The sequence below is a fragment of the Camponotus floridanus genome, unplaced genomic scaffold, assembly GCF_003227725.1.
Source record: "Camponotus floridanus strain SB8 unplaced genomic scaffold, Cflo_v7.5 scaffold14, whole genome shotgun sequence".
Taxonomy (NCBI): domain Eukaryota; kingdom Metazoa; phylum Arthropoda; class Insecta; order Hymenoptera; family Formicidae; genus Camponotus; species Camponotus floridanus.
Genome location: NW_020229259.1, coordinates 2,243,705 through 2,262,366, shown reverse-complemented (window position 1 = coordinate 2,262,366; position 18,662 = coordinate 2,243,705). Strand labels below are relative to the sequence as shown.

General features: G+C 25.8%; 4 protein-coding genes across 4 annotated transcripts; 2 read left to right on the top strand and 2 right to left on the bottom strand.

Annotated features, from left to right (window-relative positions):
• The first annotated feature begins 102 nt into the window (after positions 1-102).
• On the top strand, positions 103-5,387 carry LOC105256041 (protein zyg-11 homolog B). The gene is made up of 10 exons (XM_020029017.2): positions 103-661; positions 752-974; positions 1,041-1,278; positions 1,340-1,534; positions 1,642-2,033; positions 2,159-2,304; positions 2,427-2,815; positions 3,583-3,952; positions 4,023-4,362; positions 5,225-5,387. The coding sequence occupies exons 2-10, from the start codon at positions 839-841 to the stop codon at positions 5,380-5,382; spliced, it is 2,364 nt and encodes a 787-aa protein (XP_019884576.1). The 5' UTR covers positions 103-661; positions 752-838; the 3' UTR covers positions 5,383-5,387.
• Positions 5,388-10,102: 4,715 nt separating this feature from the next.
• On the bottom strand, positions 10,103-13,391 carry LOC105256043 (polyadenylate-binding protein 2-B). The gene is made up of 7 exons (XM_011265683.1): positions 13,321-13,391; positions 11,688-11,824; positions 11,432-11,546; positions 10,976-11,043; positions 10,633-10,874; positions 10,324-10,416; positions 10,103-10,182 (listed from the first exon to the last, which is right to left on the bottom strand). Exons 2-7 carry the CDS (start codon positions 11,820-11,822, stop codon positions 10,149-10,151), a joined length of 687 nt encoding a protein of 228 aa, XP_011263985.1. The 5' UTR covers positions 11,823-11,824; positions 13,321-13,391; the 3' UTR covers positions 10,103-10,148.
• Positions 13,392-14,825: 1,434 nt separating this feature from the next.
• Positions 14,826-15,728, top strand: LOC105255633 (magnesium-dependent phosphatase 1). Its single transcript, XM_011265039.3, has 4 exons — positions 14,826-14,980; positions 15,083-15,140; positions 15,234-15,455; positions 15,533-15,728. Exons 1-4 carry the CDS (start codon positions 14,944-14,946, stop codon positions 15,696-15,698), a joined length of 483 nt encoding a protein of 160 aa, XP_011263341.1. The 5' UTR covers positions 14,826-14,943; the 3' UTR covers positions 15,699-15,728.
• Positions 15,729-15,898: 170 nt separating this feature from the next.
• On the bottom strand, positions 15,899-17,692 carry LOC105255634 (probable DNA primase large subunit). The gene is made up of 4 exons (XM_011265041.3): positions 17,409-17,692; positions 16,929-17,191; positions 16,295-16,860; positions 15,899-16,141 (listed from the first exon to the last, which is right to left on the bottom strand). The coding sequence occupies exons 1-4, from the start codon at positions 17,606-17,608 to the stop codon at positions 15,899-15,901; spliced, it is 1,272 nt and encodes a 423-aa protein (XP_011263343.1). The 5' UTR covers positions 17,609-17,692.
• Between the last annotated feature and the right edge of the window lie 970 nt (positions 17,693-18,662).

The following is an 18,662-nucleotide window of genomic DNA, read 5'->3' as shown; positions in this document are numbered from 1 at the left end:
TCAGCCGAGACGAGACGATCCGCTTTATCATGCTACCGTTGCGCGTGTGCGTTACAGTATAATAATATAATATATATACAACACAAATCTCGGTGTGACCGCATCGCACCGATGACGACGACGACAACGACGATAGTTGTGCTCTTTTTTTGGTCTGTTTTGACATTTGTAGAGTCAATATGGCATCCTCATCACAGATGAGAGTCCGCAATTTTTCGCGGTTATTTTAGCGGGCTTTTTTTCACTATTCGCGTTTTGTACTTGGACTCGATATTAAATTCCTCTTGCACGGAAATTTGATAATCGACGTGATCTCGGAATAATGAGGTTATCCTCGATTTTAATGCGCAATCCTCGCGATAAGTATAGCGTTTAGCCAGTGTATTAGTATTTCCCTACTTCCGCATGCGGAATTATTTTTTATTACGTAATCATAATATTTAAAATTCTGCCACATCCGAGCGTTATTGGTAGGAATATGTTTCCTTTTTTCCTGATATTCTATTTCGATTAGGAAAGTGTTCGAGAAAGTGTACAGTTTCTTTTATACAATTAATTCGCAGAATTCACATGATGTTATTTTAATATTCGTTTTAACACGGAAAAACATTTTTTCGTTTTATACTACCCTATTTAGGCACCATATGATTTAATATACACGGTATAATTTATTTGAAATATTAAAAAATGAAAATGTAAAATATATAAAAGCATGTGTTAACACATTTTTCTTAATGTTTGCACTTAAAAGGTACGAGATGGTGAATACACAGATGGCTGATGTTCTGTAGAAATTTAATAGAAAAAAGAAGTTGTTAAATGACAGCAAAAGTATAAAATGTTTGAGTCTCCAAGAAGTCTTCAGGAGGTTTGTATCGATTTCATCTGCGGAAACGTTCTAGGCTTGTGCGAAGTCCATCTCGGTGATACAAGTCTACATTCTTCCAGTATTCCCAATAGTAGCACTGTTTCTAGTAAGTATCCGTGTAAAACTGTATATTGCATATTTTGCAAAATTAAAACTTAAATGTAAATTTTAGATCAACAAGATGTTTGTACATTGAATAGTAATAGCACAGAAGTTGCTTTTGATACTACAATAAGTAGAACAACGTCTAACAATGCTCCCTCCAGCTCTGCAACTCGACTCACTTTTAAGCATCCAGATGCCTTTTTGCCGGCCGAAGTATCGGAACAATTATTATCAAACCTATGTGAAAAGAAAACCTTATCCGACTTGACAATTACACTTTTTGACTCCAAGACCACTAGATTAAGGTAATAAGACTTGAGCTTATTTAGAAGAAAGAATTTATAATAACATTTAATTTTCTTTTAGGCATGTACGACTGAAGGACGCATCGTCATTATCGGTTAAAGGCTTAAGTGTTCTTAAGCAACATAAAGTTATAGATTTAATAGTAAATGGACTTAAAATAACTGTTAATGATTTAATTAGCTGTTTAGGCGATTGGAGTATACAAAACCTTAGATCGCTAAGTGTAGCTAAAGGAAGTTTTATGGATTTTTCAAGGTTATTATTAAGTTTCACACACATTAAGACACATTTTTAAGCGGAGTTATGAGAGATTCTTATGACAGATGATAATCTTATAACTTTACACACATATTTTGTTATAGACAACGCATGGTAGATATTGCAACATTAAACAAATTAAAGGCACTTCACACCTTGAATGTCTCAGGAACAGAATTTAATAAACATGGCTTGGACATAGTAGTCGAAGATCTTCCCCTTTTAGAGAGCTTAGATATATCTTCTACAAGAGTCGATGATATAACACCATTAAAGAAATGTAAAGATCGTTTAAAAACATTAAATATGTACAATTTAAAGATAAATGGAAGTTTAATACCAATATTACTGGAGTTAAATGAATTAAGGCATTTAGACATTTCCGATGAGAAAGATCCACATGGTTTTGAAGTGTTTGCACCAGCTAGGCCAAAAATAACGGATTTCCTAAGAGCTCCTAATTGTATGCCTTATTTGACGACTTTAGATTTGTCGGGTGAGTAGAGTGATATTTATACACTCGACACAATATTTATATATAATATTCTGATAATTATTTAAAAATGAAATTATTAGTTAATGGCACAAGACTTTTTTTATTGAACATAATATTTTATATAGGTAAAGATGATATAAATTCGAAAGATTTAAAAAATTTTATTACGTCACATGTACATTTGAGATTTCTGGGACTGGTGCATTCTGATGCTTGTTATGATGAAAGTTTCATAGATTCGACACATGAAGATTATAGATCCGAATTTGTTGTAAGTTCATACAGTATTGAAATTAATGCAACTATACTGTCTTTATGTATTACTTTCATATATATAAAAAATAAAAGAAATTGGTGTGCAATAATATAAAATATAACTATTTTTTGCTTCAGATTAGTGGTACAGCAACAGAATCACAAATTTTAGAAGCCCTTAGAAGATATACGTACAGACCAATATATCTTCAAAAGTGTTTGTTTAATTTATTTCGTTTAACACCAAATTTTCTCGAACCACGAGTCGATGTGATAAAATTAGTGCTGCCTGGAATGAGAGAGCATCCACTAGAGTTCCGTGTACAAATGGCAGCTACTGCATGTATCTATAATCTTACCAAGGGTGAATTAGCTCTTATGATTCATCCATCGATACTTAAACAGATCGTCGAATTAACATTATTAGCAATGGAATCATATCCAACTAATCATCAACTTCAAAAAAACACACTATTGACTTTATGCAGTGATAGAATCTTACAAGATGTTGCATTTGATAAATATAGGTATACATTTATAATTTAAAATCTATGCTAAAATTTTAATTATGTTACTCAATGAGATAAAGCATAAAATAAAGCATATAAAATTCTCTTTTTCATAATCTTGAATTATTCATTAATATATATAATTTTATAGTTTTTCGTTATATATTTTCAATAATAATAATATAACATAATCTTGTAAATTATTACACAGAAAAGTACTGTCTTTTTTTATAAATTGAAATCGATTATGTAATAAAAGAGATTGTACACATCAAATAATCTTGGATAGCAATATGATTGTTTTTATGTACTTGTTATAATGCATACAAATCGATATTAATCTTTCTATGCTTTATCTCCTTAATTATAAAATATTTATACGTACATGTGTATAATATAAAGTACATCTTTTTATCATAAAATTTATGTGTTGTTACATATATTTTATGATATATGCTGTGTTAATGGCAATGTTTTCTAGTTTTATTTAGATTTATTATATACATTAATTGCAAGTAATTTTATTTCTATATCTACATTCATTTTTATGTTTCAGTAATTAAAAAATTAAGAATGTTTTCTTAAATCATAATATTAGTCTTTATATAAATAAATGAAAATATAATATGTTTATATAATTTTAAATGTTCTTTGATATACACATAAGTAAAAACCAAAATTAAAAATATTACTAGGGCGGACATATTGAAATTTTAGCATAAAAACATAATAAGAATTATATTTTCATTATAAACAAATATAAAAAAAGAATTTTAAATTAACAGATGTGCAAGGTTAGTTATGAATTGCTTATCGACATTTGATGATGCATCTATGAATCGTATGTCTGTGGCCATTTGCTCAATATTAGCAGCAAAGATATCAACTGTGGAAACATCTATGCTTGGCGCACAACCACAATATATGTTGAAATTGCTTGCAATGGTTAGATCTAAAGTAGAGTCTAAACTAGTAGATATTACAATGAAATTTACATTAAGCGCTCTATGGAATTTAACTGATGAAAGTGCTATTACTTGCAAAGTTTTTCTTGATGAAGGTGGAATGGAATTATTTCTTGAGGTATTGGATAGTTTTCAAGGAGAATCTAGTGTAGAAACTAAGGTTCTTGGTCTCTTAAACAATATTGCAGAGGTTTGTATCAGAATTCATACAACATTGTATTAAGATACAATTTATTTATTCTTTGCATTGAAAATTTCAGGTTGACCACTTGAGACCACGACTTATGCAACCTCGATTTATAAAAATGCTTTCTATGTTGCTCGACTCTGAGCACATTGATGTATCCTATTTTGCAGCTGGTATTGCTGCACATTTGCTTAGTGATGGTCCTCGAGCTTGGCATAATATGCCTTCGCATCCGAGTAGAGAGCAATTGTTGGACCAACTAGTTTATGCTGTAACTCATTGGCAAACACCACAAGGAGAAATGGTTGCCTATCGTAGTTTTCAACCATTTTTTCCACTGTTACGTTGTACAGATGCATATCCAGTTCAACTCTGGGCAGTATGGGCAATTCATCACGTATGCACAAAGAATCGTAAGTCTAAAAAAGAATATTATTTTGTAATATATAAATTCTATTAAAATTTAATCAGTTATATATATATATATATATATATATTATATATATATATATATATATATATATATATATATAACTAATAATAAATATAACTATAAATATAAGAACGGACTATGAATATTGGCTTATGACTTAGTATTGAAACTATTGAAATATATATATGTACATATTTCAATAAGTTCCTCGAAATTCTCATCTTTTTTTTAGTATTAATTACGTTAAAAAAATTATTCTTGCTATAATCTAAATAATTTGCAATATAATTATTCTAGTAAGAAGGATATACCCATTGTTAAATTTTTGCCTTTGTATCGTTATATATATATATATATATAATGAACTTATTGAAATATGTACATATATATATTTCAATAGTTTCAATACTAAGTCATAAGCCAATTTTCATAGTCCGTTCTTATATTTAAGATCATCTTAAGTATAATTTTAAGATGTTATAAATTAATCACAAAGTTGTATTACCATTCTAAAATATTACTCTAGACGGTTTCGAAATAAAAATAGATTGTGAATATCGGCTATAATATCAAATCAGGAATTCATATATGTTGCAAATCTAGAAATATGTCTATATTCCTAGTGCTTCTTATCTAAAATATTTAATTAAAAATTATAATTATAATTCTGTGTATAAAATTTGAATTTTAAAACCTTTCTTTTTCGTTCCTGTAAAATTGCAATTTCGGACTTATGCCTTTATGTGATGAAACCACACACACACGTACACACAAGTGTGTGTCTGTGCGTGTGTGTTAATTATCAAAATATATTATAATAATGATATATGTTTATTTTTCAGCAAAACGATACTGTGTAATGTTAATTAGAGAAGGAGGAGTAGAAACATTAAAACAACTCGAAAAGACATATACAGGATATACAAAACAAGAGACTTTAACAACTTTTTTGCAAAGCTTATGTCAATCAATTTTGGAAACTCTTGAATTAAATTCTTAACAATAGTTCTGTTGTTTTTCAAAATCTAGAAATTAATATCATGATATGCTAGTCAATGTCTATTTTAGTGCAATCTTATATCCTGTTCTTTAGACCAAATGAATATAAAAATTATATGGCCATGATACATGGCCATATTTATCAGACAGACAGATTGCAATCAAACTACAAATAAGTCCAAAATATTTTAATTGCAGTTGAATTAATATTTCGAGGTATGTACGTTTGTATGTGTGTATGTGTGTATGTATGTATGTATGTATGTATGTATATGTGGCTAAATTTATTAGATCTGAATTGAAGATCTGAATTTTTGAGAAATAAATATAAATATAAATAAATATATCTCTGTATTATACAGAGTATGTTGTCTCTTATAAAATTAATTCTTTAAATTATTTAGTAATAATTGTATAAAATAAGTTAATTATACATACAGATAGTAACAGATTTATAACATTAAAATAAATTTTAAAATTTGTAATAATACAATTATATGTACAATAGAGCTTGCTTATTGTTCAATTCTGTTTAGCACTTTTCTCTTTTCATGCTGCTTTATCATATGAGATATATATATATATTTCATATTTGCCTTATTATGTGATTGAGTGTAGAGTGAGAAAGTGAATAAAATATAAAAGATGTTCATGCACGCACATAGTCACATAATTGTGTAAATATAAAGTGACATAAAAGAAGAAATAATAAATAATAATCAATTGGAGACTCTATTGCAACTTAAAAAAGGAAATATGTGATTTTAAGAAAAAATAAAAAATCTGTATATCTGCTGGAATTTTTGAACAATTTGTATTATATCAATATTTATTAATATTTATAGTAGATTTTAAAATTTTATTTATAAATTTATTTTTTATATACACACACACACATACACATATATACATATGTGTGAGTGACATATGTACATATGTCTGTGCGTTTGTATATAACTGTTATAAAAAATTGCAGAATAATTGACATAGTAATGTTTATTTCAAGATGTATTTATATTTTTATGATTTATTTAATAAATAATGAACATTGGATTTAGATATGATTTATATTTGAGATTCTAGTCTAATTAACTATTCTCTTAAATTAAACGATTCAAATATTATATATTTATATTTAAATTACAGATATCAATATATATCTGTATGTCAAGAAGAAAAACAATGTAATAATTGTATAAGTTAACTATTTTATGTAGCATTTTCAATTGTAATGAAAATTTTATTAATAGCTAATTGAATAATTGATTTCATACAGACACTTATCTTTCATACAAAAATATATAATTTAAAAATTATTTTTAGATATTAATGTCTGGTTAGAATGTATTTGATATCTGAAATTTTAGACTAGAAGATATTTCTTGTGTGTGTGTATATGTGTGAATTACATATGTACATATAATATACATATAATTAATTGTATATATTTTCTAGAAAATTATGCTAATCTTTGCTTTAATATAATTTAAAAAAATTATGGGACATATATGTGTGTGGTAATGTTAAAATAATTATTATATTTTATTAAATGTATCATACTTTAATACTTTCAAATTCAGATCTTCAATATTTTGTTAATAACTATTATATTTCACGGAGTCTTCATTATTGATAAAAACATTTTAAAAATTAATTATGCATATGCCTTCAGAGATTATACAAAAAAATCAGAGTTTGTAATAAGAAAGAAATATACATATTAATATTTAGATTATATCTGTTATTAAAATATTACAAATTTATATAAACGAAATTTATTCTTCTGATATCATTACATGTTGACATCTAAAATGTAAGGGACGCCAGTTTGAACGGTATTGAATGTTATAAATAAATATGCTACACCATTTCCTATGTGTTGTGTTTTATTCTTTTTAATTGCGTCACTAGGATTGGGAAAGTTATTTCATAAAAGTAATTTGTTGCTAATTTTAAGCTTATTATCAAAGAAATATATCAAAATTAATATAATAAAAAAAAGTATTAAAATTACTTTTTTTGTTATAAATAATAAAATGTTACCTCTCAATATTGTTTATCTTATATCAATATTATCGATTTTAATAAATAATAGATATAAATAAATGAAAAGTATATTTCTCTCTTTCATTTCCTTGTTCTTCCTACATACTTTCCTACATGGAAATACATAGTATTTTAAATAAGCCAAGAAAGTCTTTATTTATCCATTAATTTTACATTTGCATATTACACATATGTTATTATTTTTTTTCCTTAATGAAACGTAAAAATTGTTCATGAAATTTGTATTATCACTGAATTGATGCTGATGCTGCGCTGCACCTGCAAAATACTTAGCGACATGGAAGTAACATTACGAAACATGGCTCGATCATTAATGTGTTGAAAGTTGGCTCTCCTCCTAACACAATGGATCATATTTCAGAAATATTTGACACGCATTTTACAAATTAGTAGCAATATGTTTAAGATAAAATTGAAGATGTATAGTTAGTATTGAATAAATGAAAGTTGCAGATAATGTGAAAAATATATGTAGTGTATAATTATGTAAAAATCATACACATAATTAATAATTTATAATTGAGATGCAACTTTCACTTATCATGCATACAAAATTTACTACAAATTATAATTATATGATATTACTCTAAACATTCACTTTTTGTAGTTCAATCCTTTTTAGTGTTATTCTTTCATGATATTTCTATAAAACTGACAGTGCATTTTATTGAGTAGATTTATTTGTGCTATAATATAGCAATAGTTAATTAAATAATAATCTATTTAATTATCAATACTAATATTTAGATATTATTATTCATATCCAATTTCTTCATTGCTATTCTTCATTGCTACAGTAATCTGATGTATCAGCCTTAATAACATATGGGTATTATATTCTTATACATAGATATTCCTACACAATTATACCTTATATCGTTATATAAAAAATGAAATTACACTAAAATACAAATATACTTTTGCATACAAATTTGTCAATTATTTTATATTTTTAAAGTTATTAAAGTGCTTTTTCATTTTTGTTTTTAAGTGTATACACAAAATTTTTCAAGATTGGTACATATTTTTAAAGAATAATATGCTGTCAACAATTATATTCATAATACGTGATTCACATAAAAAATACATTACTATTTAAAAAAAATATATATGCATACGTATATGTGTGTATATAAAAATGCATCACATATGCATATATGATATATATTTTTGTAGTATATGTGTGTGCAAATGGAGTTAATAAGTAAATATTCCAATATATATATATATATATATATATATATATATAATATGAACAAAAAGATCATTTTAATTATTTAATATTATTTAATTCAACATAATTATATAAAACATTTAACGTAAAGTATATAAACGTTTTTTTTTTGTAAAATATAGTTATATGAAATATATATAAATTAAGTAAAGAGAAAATAAGAAATTCTCTCAAGAAATTTTTTTGAAGGCGGATACAATTTAAATTTAATTCAGTTTATTAAAATTACTAATGTAATAGTATATTGAAGCTTTAACAAAAATTAATTGAACTACAATAGTGAATGATCGCTGTTCTACATCTGTATTTTTATGTGATGATTATTAAATCAAACATATATGATTAATTGTGCCCATCTTTGTCCAATCTTTTTTTTCTTTTGACATGATGTTTTTCTTTCACTCTTTTTTTTCCATCGTATCAGTTTTTTTTTCTGTGGACATATCATAAGAATTTACTTAAATATCTTAGCCACTTTTCAGTGCAATGCATGATGATACATATACATATTTGTAAGTTTTTTGTGTGAATTGTTAGGCAATTTTTCACAAAAACTTACAATTTGCAATATTACATCTCACAAGGCCATATTTTCAACCCACAAAGTATTACGTATGAATAATTTAATAAAAATGTCTAATTGGAAATAATAAAAAAATGTAATAATTTTCTTTTTTTTAGCTAAAAAAATATAGTACATGTACAATGTATAGAGAAATAGTACAAAATAAAATATCACATAAGTGCAAGATTTCACAATTTCGTATGTATTGCAATATTCTTCATTAATATAAATTTTCATCATGGCCAAGTGTCAATATAAGTGTCAATGTACTAATGTATCTAGATATCGATCCAATTATTTTTAATGAATAAAACAAATAGATAATTGTTAACTTTTTCACGATTCTCTTTGTTTTATTGCACATATAAATTATCAAGCTTGATCATATAGATACATCAGATTAGTATAAGAGTCAAGTAATAATCAGTGTTCAATAATAATTTTGCTATCTATATATTTTACTAAGGAGTGACCAGTAATTTATATTTTTCACTTTAATATTTTTATTTATTTACATCTGAATAATATTGATAATTTGTTTATATTATTGTCGAATTATTACAATCCAAGTATATCTGGTCCTTCCTTGAATTATAACAAGATGCACAAAGTATAAATTGTTCAAAGAAATGTTTTTTTAAATATTTTTTTTTGCTTTTATATTCTTTTTGTTTGTCATCTAATTATATTTTTTGGGAAGTTATAAGATATTTAGCTACAATCAATCAGTACAAAGTATGTGATAAGTTATATAAGTTTTTCATTAATTTTTTTATACTGAAACCTTTTCTTTGAACGATAAAAGATTATGATATATGTACATACATATATATGTAGTTTAAAATAAAAACTTACCTTTTGACACACTCTTGTATAACAAGGTTGCCATACCTTAAAATGGTCAATATGGCATATAATAACCACGTCTGTAACTCCTAAAGAAAAAAAGAAACATAAAATAATAGAATTTATAAAAAAGAATAAAATATATTGTTTTGAAAAGAATAAAAATATACTCTAGATATTGCTATATGTATATTCATTAAAAGAAGAAATAAGTTAAAATTAATTATTACCTAGGCCGCCTTGTAGGTCTATATCCAAAATATGCACTACTACGAATAATTCCTCTAGTCATACCTCGATAGCCTCTTGCACCTCTGGGACCCCTAGAAAATATACAGATAATAAAAGATATAAAAGCCTTAAGAAAAAAATTAAATAACTTTTTTATATATATATTATTTGATACTTTTTTATAGTTTATAAAGTTTATATATGATCTTATAATTATATATAATTTCATAAGTTATATAATAATTATTTTAAGATTATATATATATATATATATATATATATATATGTATACATAAAGAAAATATTACCTATTTGTCATAGAGAAACCAGGCTTATTTGTTCTTTTAGGCATTACTTTAATTTGACGACCTCTGAACATAGATTCATCCATGGCCATTGCGGTTTGTACAGAGTCGCGTTCGGCAAATTCAATGTAAGCAAAACCTTTAGGATGACCATCAAATTTATTACATAAAATTGTCACTCTGTTGACACTGCCACAGCCATGAAAATGTTGTTCTAATTCTTCTGCTGTGGCTCCATAATCAACCTGCAAAATATATAAAATATTGATTAAAAATATAAAAATGATATGTATAGTATTATGTTTTGCAATTTTTAAAAGGTATAAATGAATTTTATTTAACTTACATTGCCAACATAAATGGATCGATTATCAACTTCCATTTTATCTTCCAATGACATATTTAATGGGCTTGCTAAAATTAAATAGGTGATAAAAAAACAACATTGTTAAAGATAATTATTATATTTAACTTTATATTATAATTAAAAAATGTATAGTGATGAAAAATTAAATTCAGTTATGTGATAGAGCAATTGTAAATCAAAAAATAAAAATTTAATTTTTGCTACCTCAAAGATTGAGATTAATTTGAGTAATAATATTATGAGTGTATAGAAGAATAAAATTCATAAAAATATGAAATAATATCTCATCTTGTAAGAAAATAAACCAACATATGTTTATTCCATGTTTAAAACTTAAAAAAAAAGGACTTGAATAAGAATTAAAGTGTATAATAATATTCACATATTTTATTCTTAAATATATTTCATAGAAAATATAAATTTAAGTAAACTTACTGATGCCAGGTGGACTACCCATATTCATTTGTTTATCCACCTCAGATTGAAGCTGTTTCAATTTCTCTGCTTCTTCTTCCATTTCTCTCACTCGCGCTTTAATCGCCTCTAATTCCTAAGTGATAAACAATATTTTATAAATTTTATAAATTTTTGTATAAAAACATTGTTATTATGATTATATGTGTTGTCTTCTAGTATGTTGTCTCTAGTAAGATAGTAATTAAATAATCATTATCTTCGTACTATTACTTACAGGATCATCAATATTTGCTTCACTTAATTCACGCTTAACACCATCACATTGCATGATAGCATCTCCATCTTGACCATTTTCAAGACCATCAAGACCATCAATATGGTCACTAGCCAAAAGATCTGATTCGGACATTTCTGAAATATGACAATAAATGAAAATTAATAATATTTTTATTAATAACTTATTCTTTAAATCAATATCTAGAGATTTGTAAGAATAGAGTATTATAATATTTAATTAGATCAAGCACATTTTTATCAATAACATTCTCTAATATTGTCCAGTTTATATATACATTATATAATTATGATGTATAATGTAAAAACAAGTCAAAACCGTTAAAATATTCTTAAATAATAAATAAGAAAGTTAAGAGCATTTATTCATATTATATATTTATTAATCTATCATTAAATCAAATCTATATATATAATCTATTTTTAATCTTATAAAATCTTATTAATTATGGCAATAAATTTGAAAATTATTTATTATTTAAAAGTGAGAAAATTGAATGTTAATAAGGATAAATAATTTTAAAAGGAATAGATTTTTTTTTAATTTTTTACTCCCAAATAAATATGACAAGATTTTTTTTAATAATCATAAGTTGAATATTAAATTAAATTATATATTTCCAAATAGCATAGATTACAAACAGAGATAATAACTATGCCAATAAAATATCAAAAGCAGAAAAAAGAGAAAAATATTCAACAAAAGAGATTTTCAATTGGGAGATACTATTCAGACTATTTATAATAGTAAAATAAATATAAATTCGACTCGCACAGATATTTCAAACACATATTTGTAGAGTTTAAATGATACTTTAATAATTCATTTTATAAAAACAATTTTTCATTAAGCAGACATTTGTTATTATGTATTTATTACACATTTAAGATAATTTATAATTTTCTCTCTCAAAAATTTTTTCTAAGATATCAAGCACAATTTCCTTCTTTTATCACAGATATTTCTAATTTTATATTGTGCGATTCAATTGAACTGTGTATCAAAACAATCTAATCCCTTATTACTTTATCTTATGCTTCACATTAATAAAAATTTTTATCAATAAAGAATATACATTAATGTTCCATAGATAGATGTTGTGATGCTTTAAGATTCAAAATATGCTCGTTATTTTTGTCTTTCAGAAAATTGACGTATTTTTCTCTACATACAAGAATATATAAATTAAGTCAAATAAAAACACATAGATTTGCAAAATAAGGAAGCATTGATATTCATTATTTTCTTTAAAAGTTGCGACAATGGAATAGTTCTTAATCTGATTGTGAGAACTAGATAAATGAAAATTACAGCTGTTTTTAGTCTAATAAGTAAAAGTGATCAAAATAAATTAAAGTCAGCCGAAAGTTTTGTTTTAATTTAATAAGAAAATTTAACAAGAATTACGCGTGCATCGAATAAGCTTGATGTTCTAGCCCCATTCTTCAGAAATTGTCAAGAAATTATCGTTCTATCGATAAACAATTGATATGTATTATTTACTACATTCATAAAGAATGATAAATAACGTACGTATTTAATATTCAATAAACGTTTGTGATATAAATTATCCAAATATCGCTTTAAGGCGACCTGAATATTTATTTCTCACCTGAAAGTCGGTAAACGAGAATAATCAAGAATGATGCGACTATACTATAGTAGCTAGAGAAAGCAAATGGGAAGATTAGGGCTGTGTTCCGATATTCATTGCCAGTACTGAAAATCTATAGTTCACGTCACATATACTATAGATTTTCATTGGCAGTTATATCGAAATGCAGCCTAGTTTGACTTTAAAATGTCTGTCGCGCTAGAAATTCCCTATCCCAACACATTTCTTCATTGCGAATTTATTATACTCGATTAATCAATTTTAAAATGGATTTGCATTGCAAATATATATCTTTAATCTAAAGATATTTCGCGTGTCATTTTCACGATTATATTCAATTTATATTTTGCGTAACAATTTTTTACATACATAATGTTACCAGAAATGTCTCCACTCGCATGATGACCAATAAGAACAAGGGAATCTTTGCCTCTTCGTTCTGATTGGTCGATGGAACGATTTGACTTGCATACAGATGCAAGGGGATCGCATCCTGCGATAAGATCCATAGATCGATAATATATCGATAATATATCGATCACGAAATTGCGATTCTCGAAGTAGAGTCAGTAGCGGAATCCATCACGGTATCGGCGGTACGATGGATTCTCGTCGTTCGGTATTTCTCGCAAATAATCGCTAAAAGTGAATTTCGCGCGCGGAAAATGATCGCGAGACACTTTTCGTAAAGTGTCGCGAAGTATTTTGCAAACATCGCGTACGATCGCGATTCGATATTTTAATATCGGAATCTCTCAGTGTTAATGGTTCGATCTGTTCGTCCGTTCAAAGTTCCGAGAAGTTAGAAATAGTTTTCTCGCGTATTTCGCGTTATTTTCTCGGCGAATTGAGAATACAATCGATGCGCATTTATCAGGTATGTGAAATAATATAATATGCTATCATTCTGCAATTATTTAGCGTCGATTGAACTTGTCTTAATTTTTAAATGTAACAATGGATTTCTAGAAAGAAACAGAAATTTGCCATTTTGTAAACTTTGCAGCGCTTTTACTTACGCATATAATTTTTTAAAATCATTAATAATAATATAAAATATCAAATAGAAAATATTTTCGCTAAAAAACAATTTCAAATTGTCTCTCAAATTAATATCAGAATAGAGATATTTCGAGACTTTCAGAAACATCATTTATAACATTTATACTAAAAATTACTCAGTTTTCATAAGATAATGGTATTGATTTAAAGAAAGCAACATCGAAAATATATTAAAGATTGCTTGTTTTACGAGAGTTATATAGTTTGAAAAATGTGCCATGTTCACTAAAGATGGCATTTCACTTGTCGTATGACGAATTTATCCTACGTGGTAATTGGCTATCGAATAAGGGATTTCTAGAGTCTCCATCAAGATTCTACGAATTTTCTGATGACCAATCAATTCGTTCGACAAATATTTTGTCGTACAAATGTGAACTTAACCCCCTCTCGACAGATATTATTGCAGTAAAAAAGTAACTACATACAAAGATAATAGGAGGTTATCTTATAATTTATATTTTTATTCGTTCTTTAAGGAGGAAATAGTTATATAATATTAGCAATAGTCATTTTGTGTTTATTTGATTCTACACATAAAATTTAATTAGTGAAAAAATGGAGAAGAAACCAAAAGTTATCGTCTTTGATTTAGGTATAGACAAAATTGTGAACTAAATACTTTGATTATACATGCTAAAATTATTTAAAATGATTTCTATATAGATAAGTAGAAAAAAATATTATTAAATTTTAGATTATACTTTGTGGCCATTTTGGGTTGATACTCATGTAACTCCTCCATTTAAGAGAGGGTTTGTATATTTTTTTTTTATGTAAATATGAAAGATATAAATATAGTGTATTATTTCAATAATTTATAGGATTAAAAAAAAATAAAATTTTAGAACGCAGAATAAAATAGTAGATGCACACGGTCGTACAGTAAAATGTTATATTGATGTTCCTGATATATTGAAACTGTTATCAGAGGAAGGATATCAACTTGGCGTAGCATCACGTACATCAGAAATAAAGGGTGCTAAACAATTATTAGATTTATTTGGTTGGAAAAAATATTTCAAATATGTTGAAATATTTCCTGGTAGCAAAGTCGCACATTTTTTGAAGTAAGTTCTATGTAAAACTTCTGAACAATTTGTTGTACATTATAAAACTGCATTATTTAACTGAATATAACTTTCAGCATTCAAAAAAGTTCTCAAATTGATTACAAAGATATGCTTTTTTTTGATGACGAGACCAGAAATATTATAGAGGTTGGTAAACTTGGAGTACATGCCATATTAGTTAGAGATGGTGTAACTCATCATGTTATAAAAGATGCTCTACAGTCATTTAACAAACAATGATTCCTTAAATTCTATAATTTATTAATATTAGTTGTATAATTTGTTAATTTAAAATTAGTAATGTATTAAATTAATTGTTCTTTTTATAATATTTACAAAAAATTTTTTGATAAATCTTTTGATAATTGCAAATATTAGTGAAAAATATTAACAACAATAGATAGTACAAATTTTTGTATAGATTTATCTATAACAAATATTTAATCAGTCATTCTGTAGTAATATTGTACTGGACTATTGATGATAATATTGTTAATATTGTCTTTACGTAAAAGTTTCATAAAAGCGCTGCAAAGAACTTCTGGATTTTTACTAGATATGTTACTTATAAGTCTGTCTGCTTCATCTTCAGTTAATGAAGCATGTAAAAGATTTTTGAGCTTATCTACATTAAAATCTTTAAAGGGACAACCACCTTCATATGTTGCTCCACTGATACCAGCCTGCAATATAGCATTTTAATCTTTAAAAAAAGATAATCTTTTTGCAAGAATAATTCTTTTTTCTATTAAAAACAAACTATTTCTGTTTTAGCACATAATAACATATATAAAGCTTTGATATTAGACAAGATTTTATGAAATTTTTATACTTACACAAATTAAATTACAATCAGGCGTCTTATAGTTTCTTCGAGAACCTTCTAGGCCATACATGTGCCTAATACTATATATGAATTTTTTTTCATTTGATTGCCAATTGTGTAAACATACTGAAGAACAAGTATGTGGCTTGGAATATTCTTGCCTCCAAAATATAATTGAATCTTCTAGTTCCATTCCAACTTCTTTGAGAAAAAGGCTATAGTATAAGCGAGCGTAATGACTAAGACGATGTCTACTTCTTAGTACAGAATGTAAATGTTGCATACATAAAGGAAATTTTTTTGCTTCTGCATCTATGTTATCAATAGTTATGTTTCCATGAGTAGCATTTTTCTTGAAAAGATATGATTGAACTTTTTGATTTAAAATTTGAAACCTAAGATCATGTTTTATAGTTTGTAGTGCTTGTTTCCTCATGACATTCAGTTCATTAGTTACATAATTACTAAATAATGATTGAAGTACTATTTTCCAATTTGAACAATATGTAATAACATTTCCATTCTTAATAATTAATTCCCTTTCTTTCACCAAGTTTGGAACCAATTCAAATCTCACTGAAAAATAAAATAATATTATCACATAAACCATTTCTTAGAAATAGTTTACACATTATAATGCTCACCTTCATATTGAAAATTAGTGCAATCGTGACAATTTGATATCAGATGTTTAAAAATTAAGGGTTGTGAGTAGAATTTGCATAACTCAATCAGAGTTATTTCAGTTGCATTCTTCTCATTTTTAAATATTTGCATCTTCCATATAATTTGCTTCAATAATCTGTGTAGTTGTCTAGGTAATATATTATCTAATCTATGTCTAAATAATAACGATTCTTTGGTTATCCAATATAAATGTAAATCTGATGATGCACATGATAATAATCTAAAACAAAAAAAATATAAATTATTATAAATATGGACTTTATAATTCTTTATCATTTATAATCAATTATTTTAGTATAAAGTCTCTATAAACAATTTATTTTAAATATGTATACTCTTTTCCTTGATTACGTATGTTATTCACAGTTTTTAAAGTCTTTTAACATTGATTTGAAATTTCTTTCTATTAGAAGTTATATTAATTGGTATATACTTACCGTAATACAAAATGTCCAATTTTGTCAAAAGTTGAATTTTCTAATAAATATTCAAAGTTTCCATCAAATTCATTGGTAGAGCCTTCATATAAATGTCGTAAATAATCTAATCTAGTTAGAATACAGTTTTCCAAAATATGAAAAGGTATCTCTCCATTTGGTGGTATAATGTAAAACATATCTATATCTATATCAATCATGTCATATAATTTTTAAAATTGTGTCATACATGGAAGATATATCTGTAAAACTAAAAAAGTACGTGAAAGTCTTAAATACAAATCTAAAAATTATAATAATTATTCATTTAGAAGGAAGAAATATGTATATATAACAAAACAATACTCAACTTTTTCTTTTTTTTCTTTTTGGAGAGATTTAATAATTATTTCGTTTCGTTTTTTATATCAAATTTTTTATGTATATATCATGTATGTACATAAATTTTCATTCAGTTTTCACATCACATGATTTATCTTATATATTCATCTTATATATCTTTTTCATATTTTATGATTTATGTATAATATTCATAAGATTATTATTTTTCTGGTTTATCATAGTAAGTGACTAGATTTTTTCAACATAATTAATAAATATATGTCATAATATTGTATTGGCACGAGACATTCATTCATGAATGTAAACATGACTGGATATTATGAAAGACTTACTATAGTCGCGTACGAGAAGTCTATCGTCGTGCCCTCTTTTAACAAATATTATTACTACTGAAAAAACTATATAATGTGAATCAGCGAGATATATCATGTGAATCAATGTAGAGAATCGATATATCGTGTATAAATAATAAGAAAAATACATGGGAAACAAATGGGAAGAATCTTTTCCTGATTTTTACCTCCTTTTTAAAAGAAAAACTTTATCTTTGCATGCGTATATTTTAATGTACAATTGATTATTATACTTGAAATAGAACTATTGATTATTATACTTGAAATAGAACTATATGCAGTGTAAGGAGTGTTATGAGGCGATAGGATATTTTCACAAAATAAGTAATATAACTTTTCATTTCACTATCCAACACAAATAGATTTTATCATTGTGTTTGATGGATAATGGAACTTACACATGGCATGTTGTTTTTTTTTTTTTTTTTTAAATGAGACACATATAGATGTAACATATAAAAAATGCTGTTTGAATCTGTCTATGCCACAATAGTTTTGTTCACACTATATGTGCGATTGATCAAATTTAATAAATTTGTAGCAAAGCTAATGTGAAATT

Excerpts from the sequence above, each read along its gene's own strand:
- LOC105255634 (XM_011265041.3), bottom strand. The coding sequence starts at position 17,608 with ATGATTGATATAGATATAGATATGTTTTACATTATACCACCAAATGGA. Across the intron at positions 17,192-17,408 it reads ATTGGACATTTTGTATTACG|ATTATTATCATGTGCATCAT; the intron begins GTAAGTATATAC and ends TTTTTGTTTTAG. Across the intron at positions 16,142-16,294 it reads CTGATTGTAATTTAATTTGT|GCTGGTATCAGTGGAGCAAC; the intron begins GTAAGTATAAAA and ends GCTATATTGCAG.
- LOC105256041 (XM_020029017.2), top strand. The coding sequence starts at position 839 with ATGTTTGAGTCTCCAAGAAGTCTTCAGGAGGTTTGTATCGATTTCATC. Across the intron at positions 975-1,040 it reads CAATAGTAGCACTGTTTCTA|ATCAACAAGATGTTTGTACA; the intron begins GTAAGTATCCGT and ends TGTAAATTTTAG. Across the intron at positions 2,305-2,426 it reads ATTATAGATCCGAATTTGTT|ATTAGTGGTACAGCAACAGA; the intron begins GTAAGTTCATAC and ends TTTTTGCTTCAG.
- LOC105256043 (XM_011265683.1), bottom strand. The coding sequence starts at position 11,822 with ATGTCCGAATCAGATCTTTTGGCTAGTGACCATATTGATGGTCTTGAT. Across the intron at positions 11,547-11,687 it reads AAGCAAATATTGATGATCCT|GAATTAGAGGCGATTAAAGC; the intron begins GTAAGTAATAGT and ends TTTATCACTTAG. Across the intron at positions 10,183-10,323 it reads AGACCTACAAGGCGGCCTAG|GAGTTACAGACGTGGTTATT; the intron begins GTAATAATTAAT and ends TTTTTTCTTTAG.
- LOC105255633 (XM_011265039.3), top strand. The coding sequence starts at position 14,944 with ATGGAGAAGAAACCAAAAGTTATCGTCTTTGATTTAG. Across the intron at positions 14,981-15,082 it reads AGTTATCGTCTTTGATTTAG|ATTATACTTTGTGGCCATTT; the intron begins GTATAGACAAAA and ends ATTAAATTTTAG. Across the intron at positions 15,456-15,532 it reads AAAGTCGCACATTTTTTGAA|CATTCAAAAAAGTTCTCAAA; the intron begins GTAAGTTCTATG and ends TATAACTTTCAG.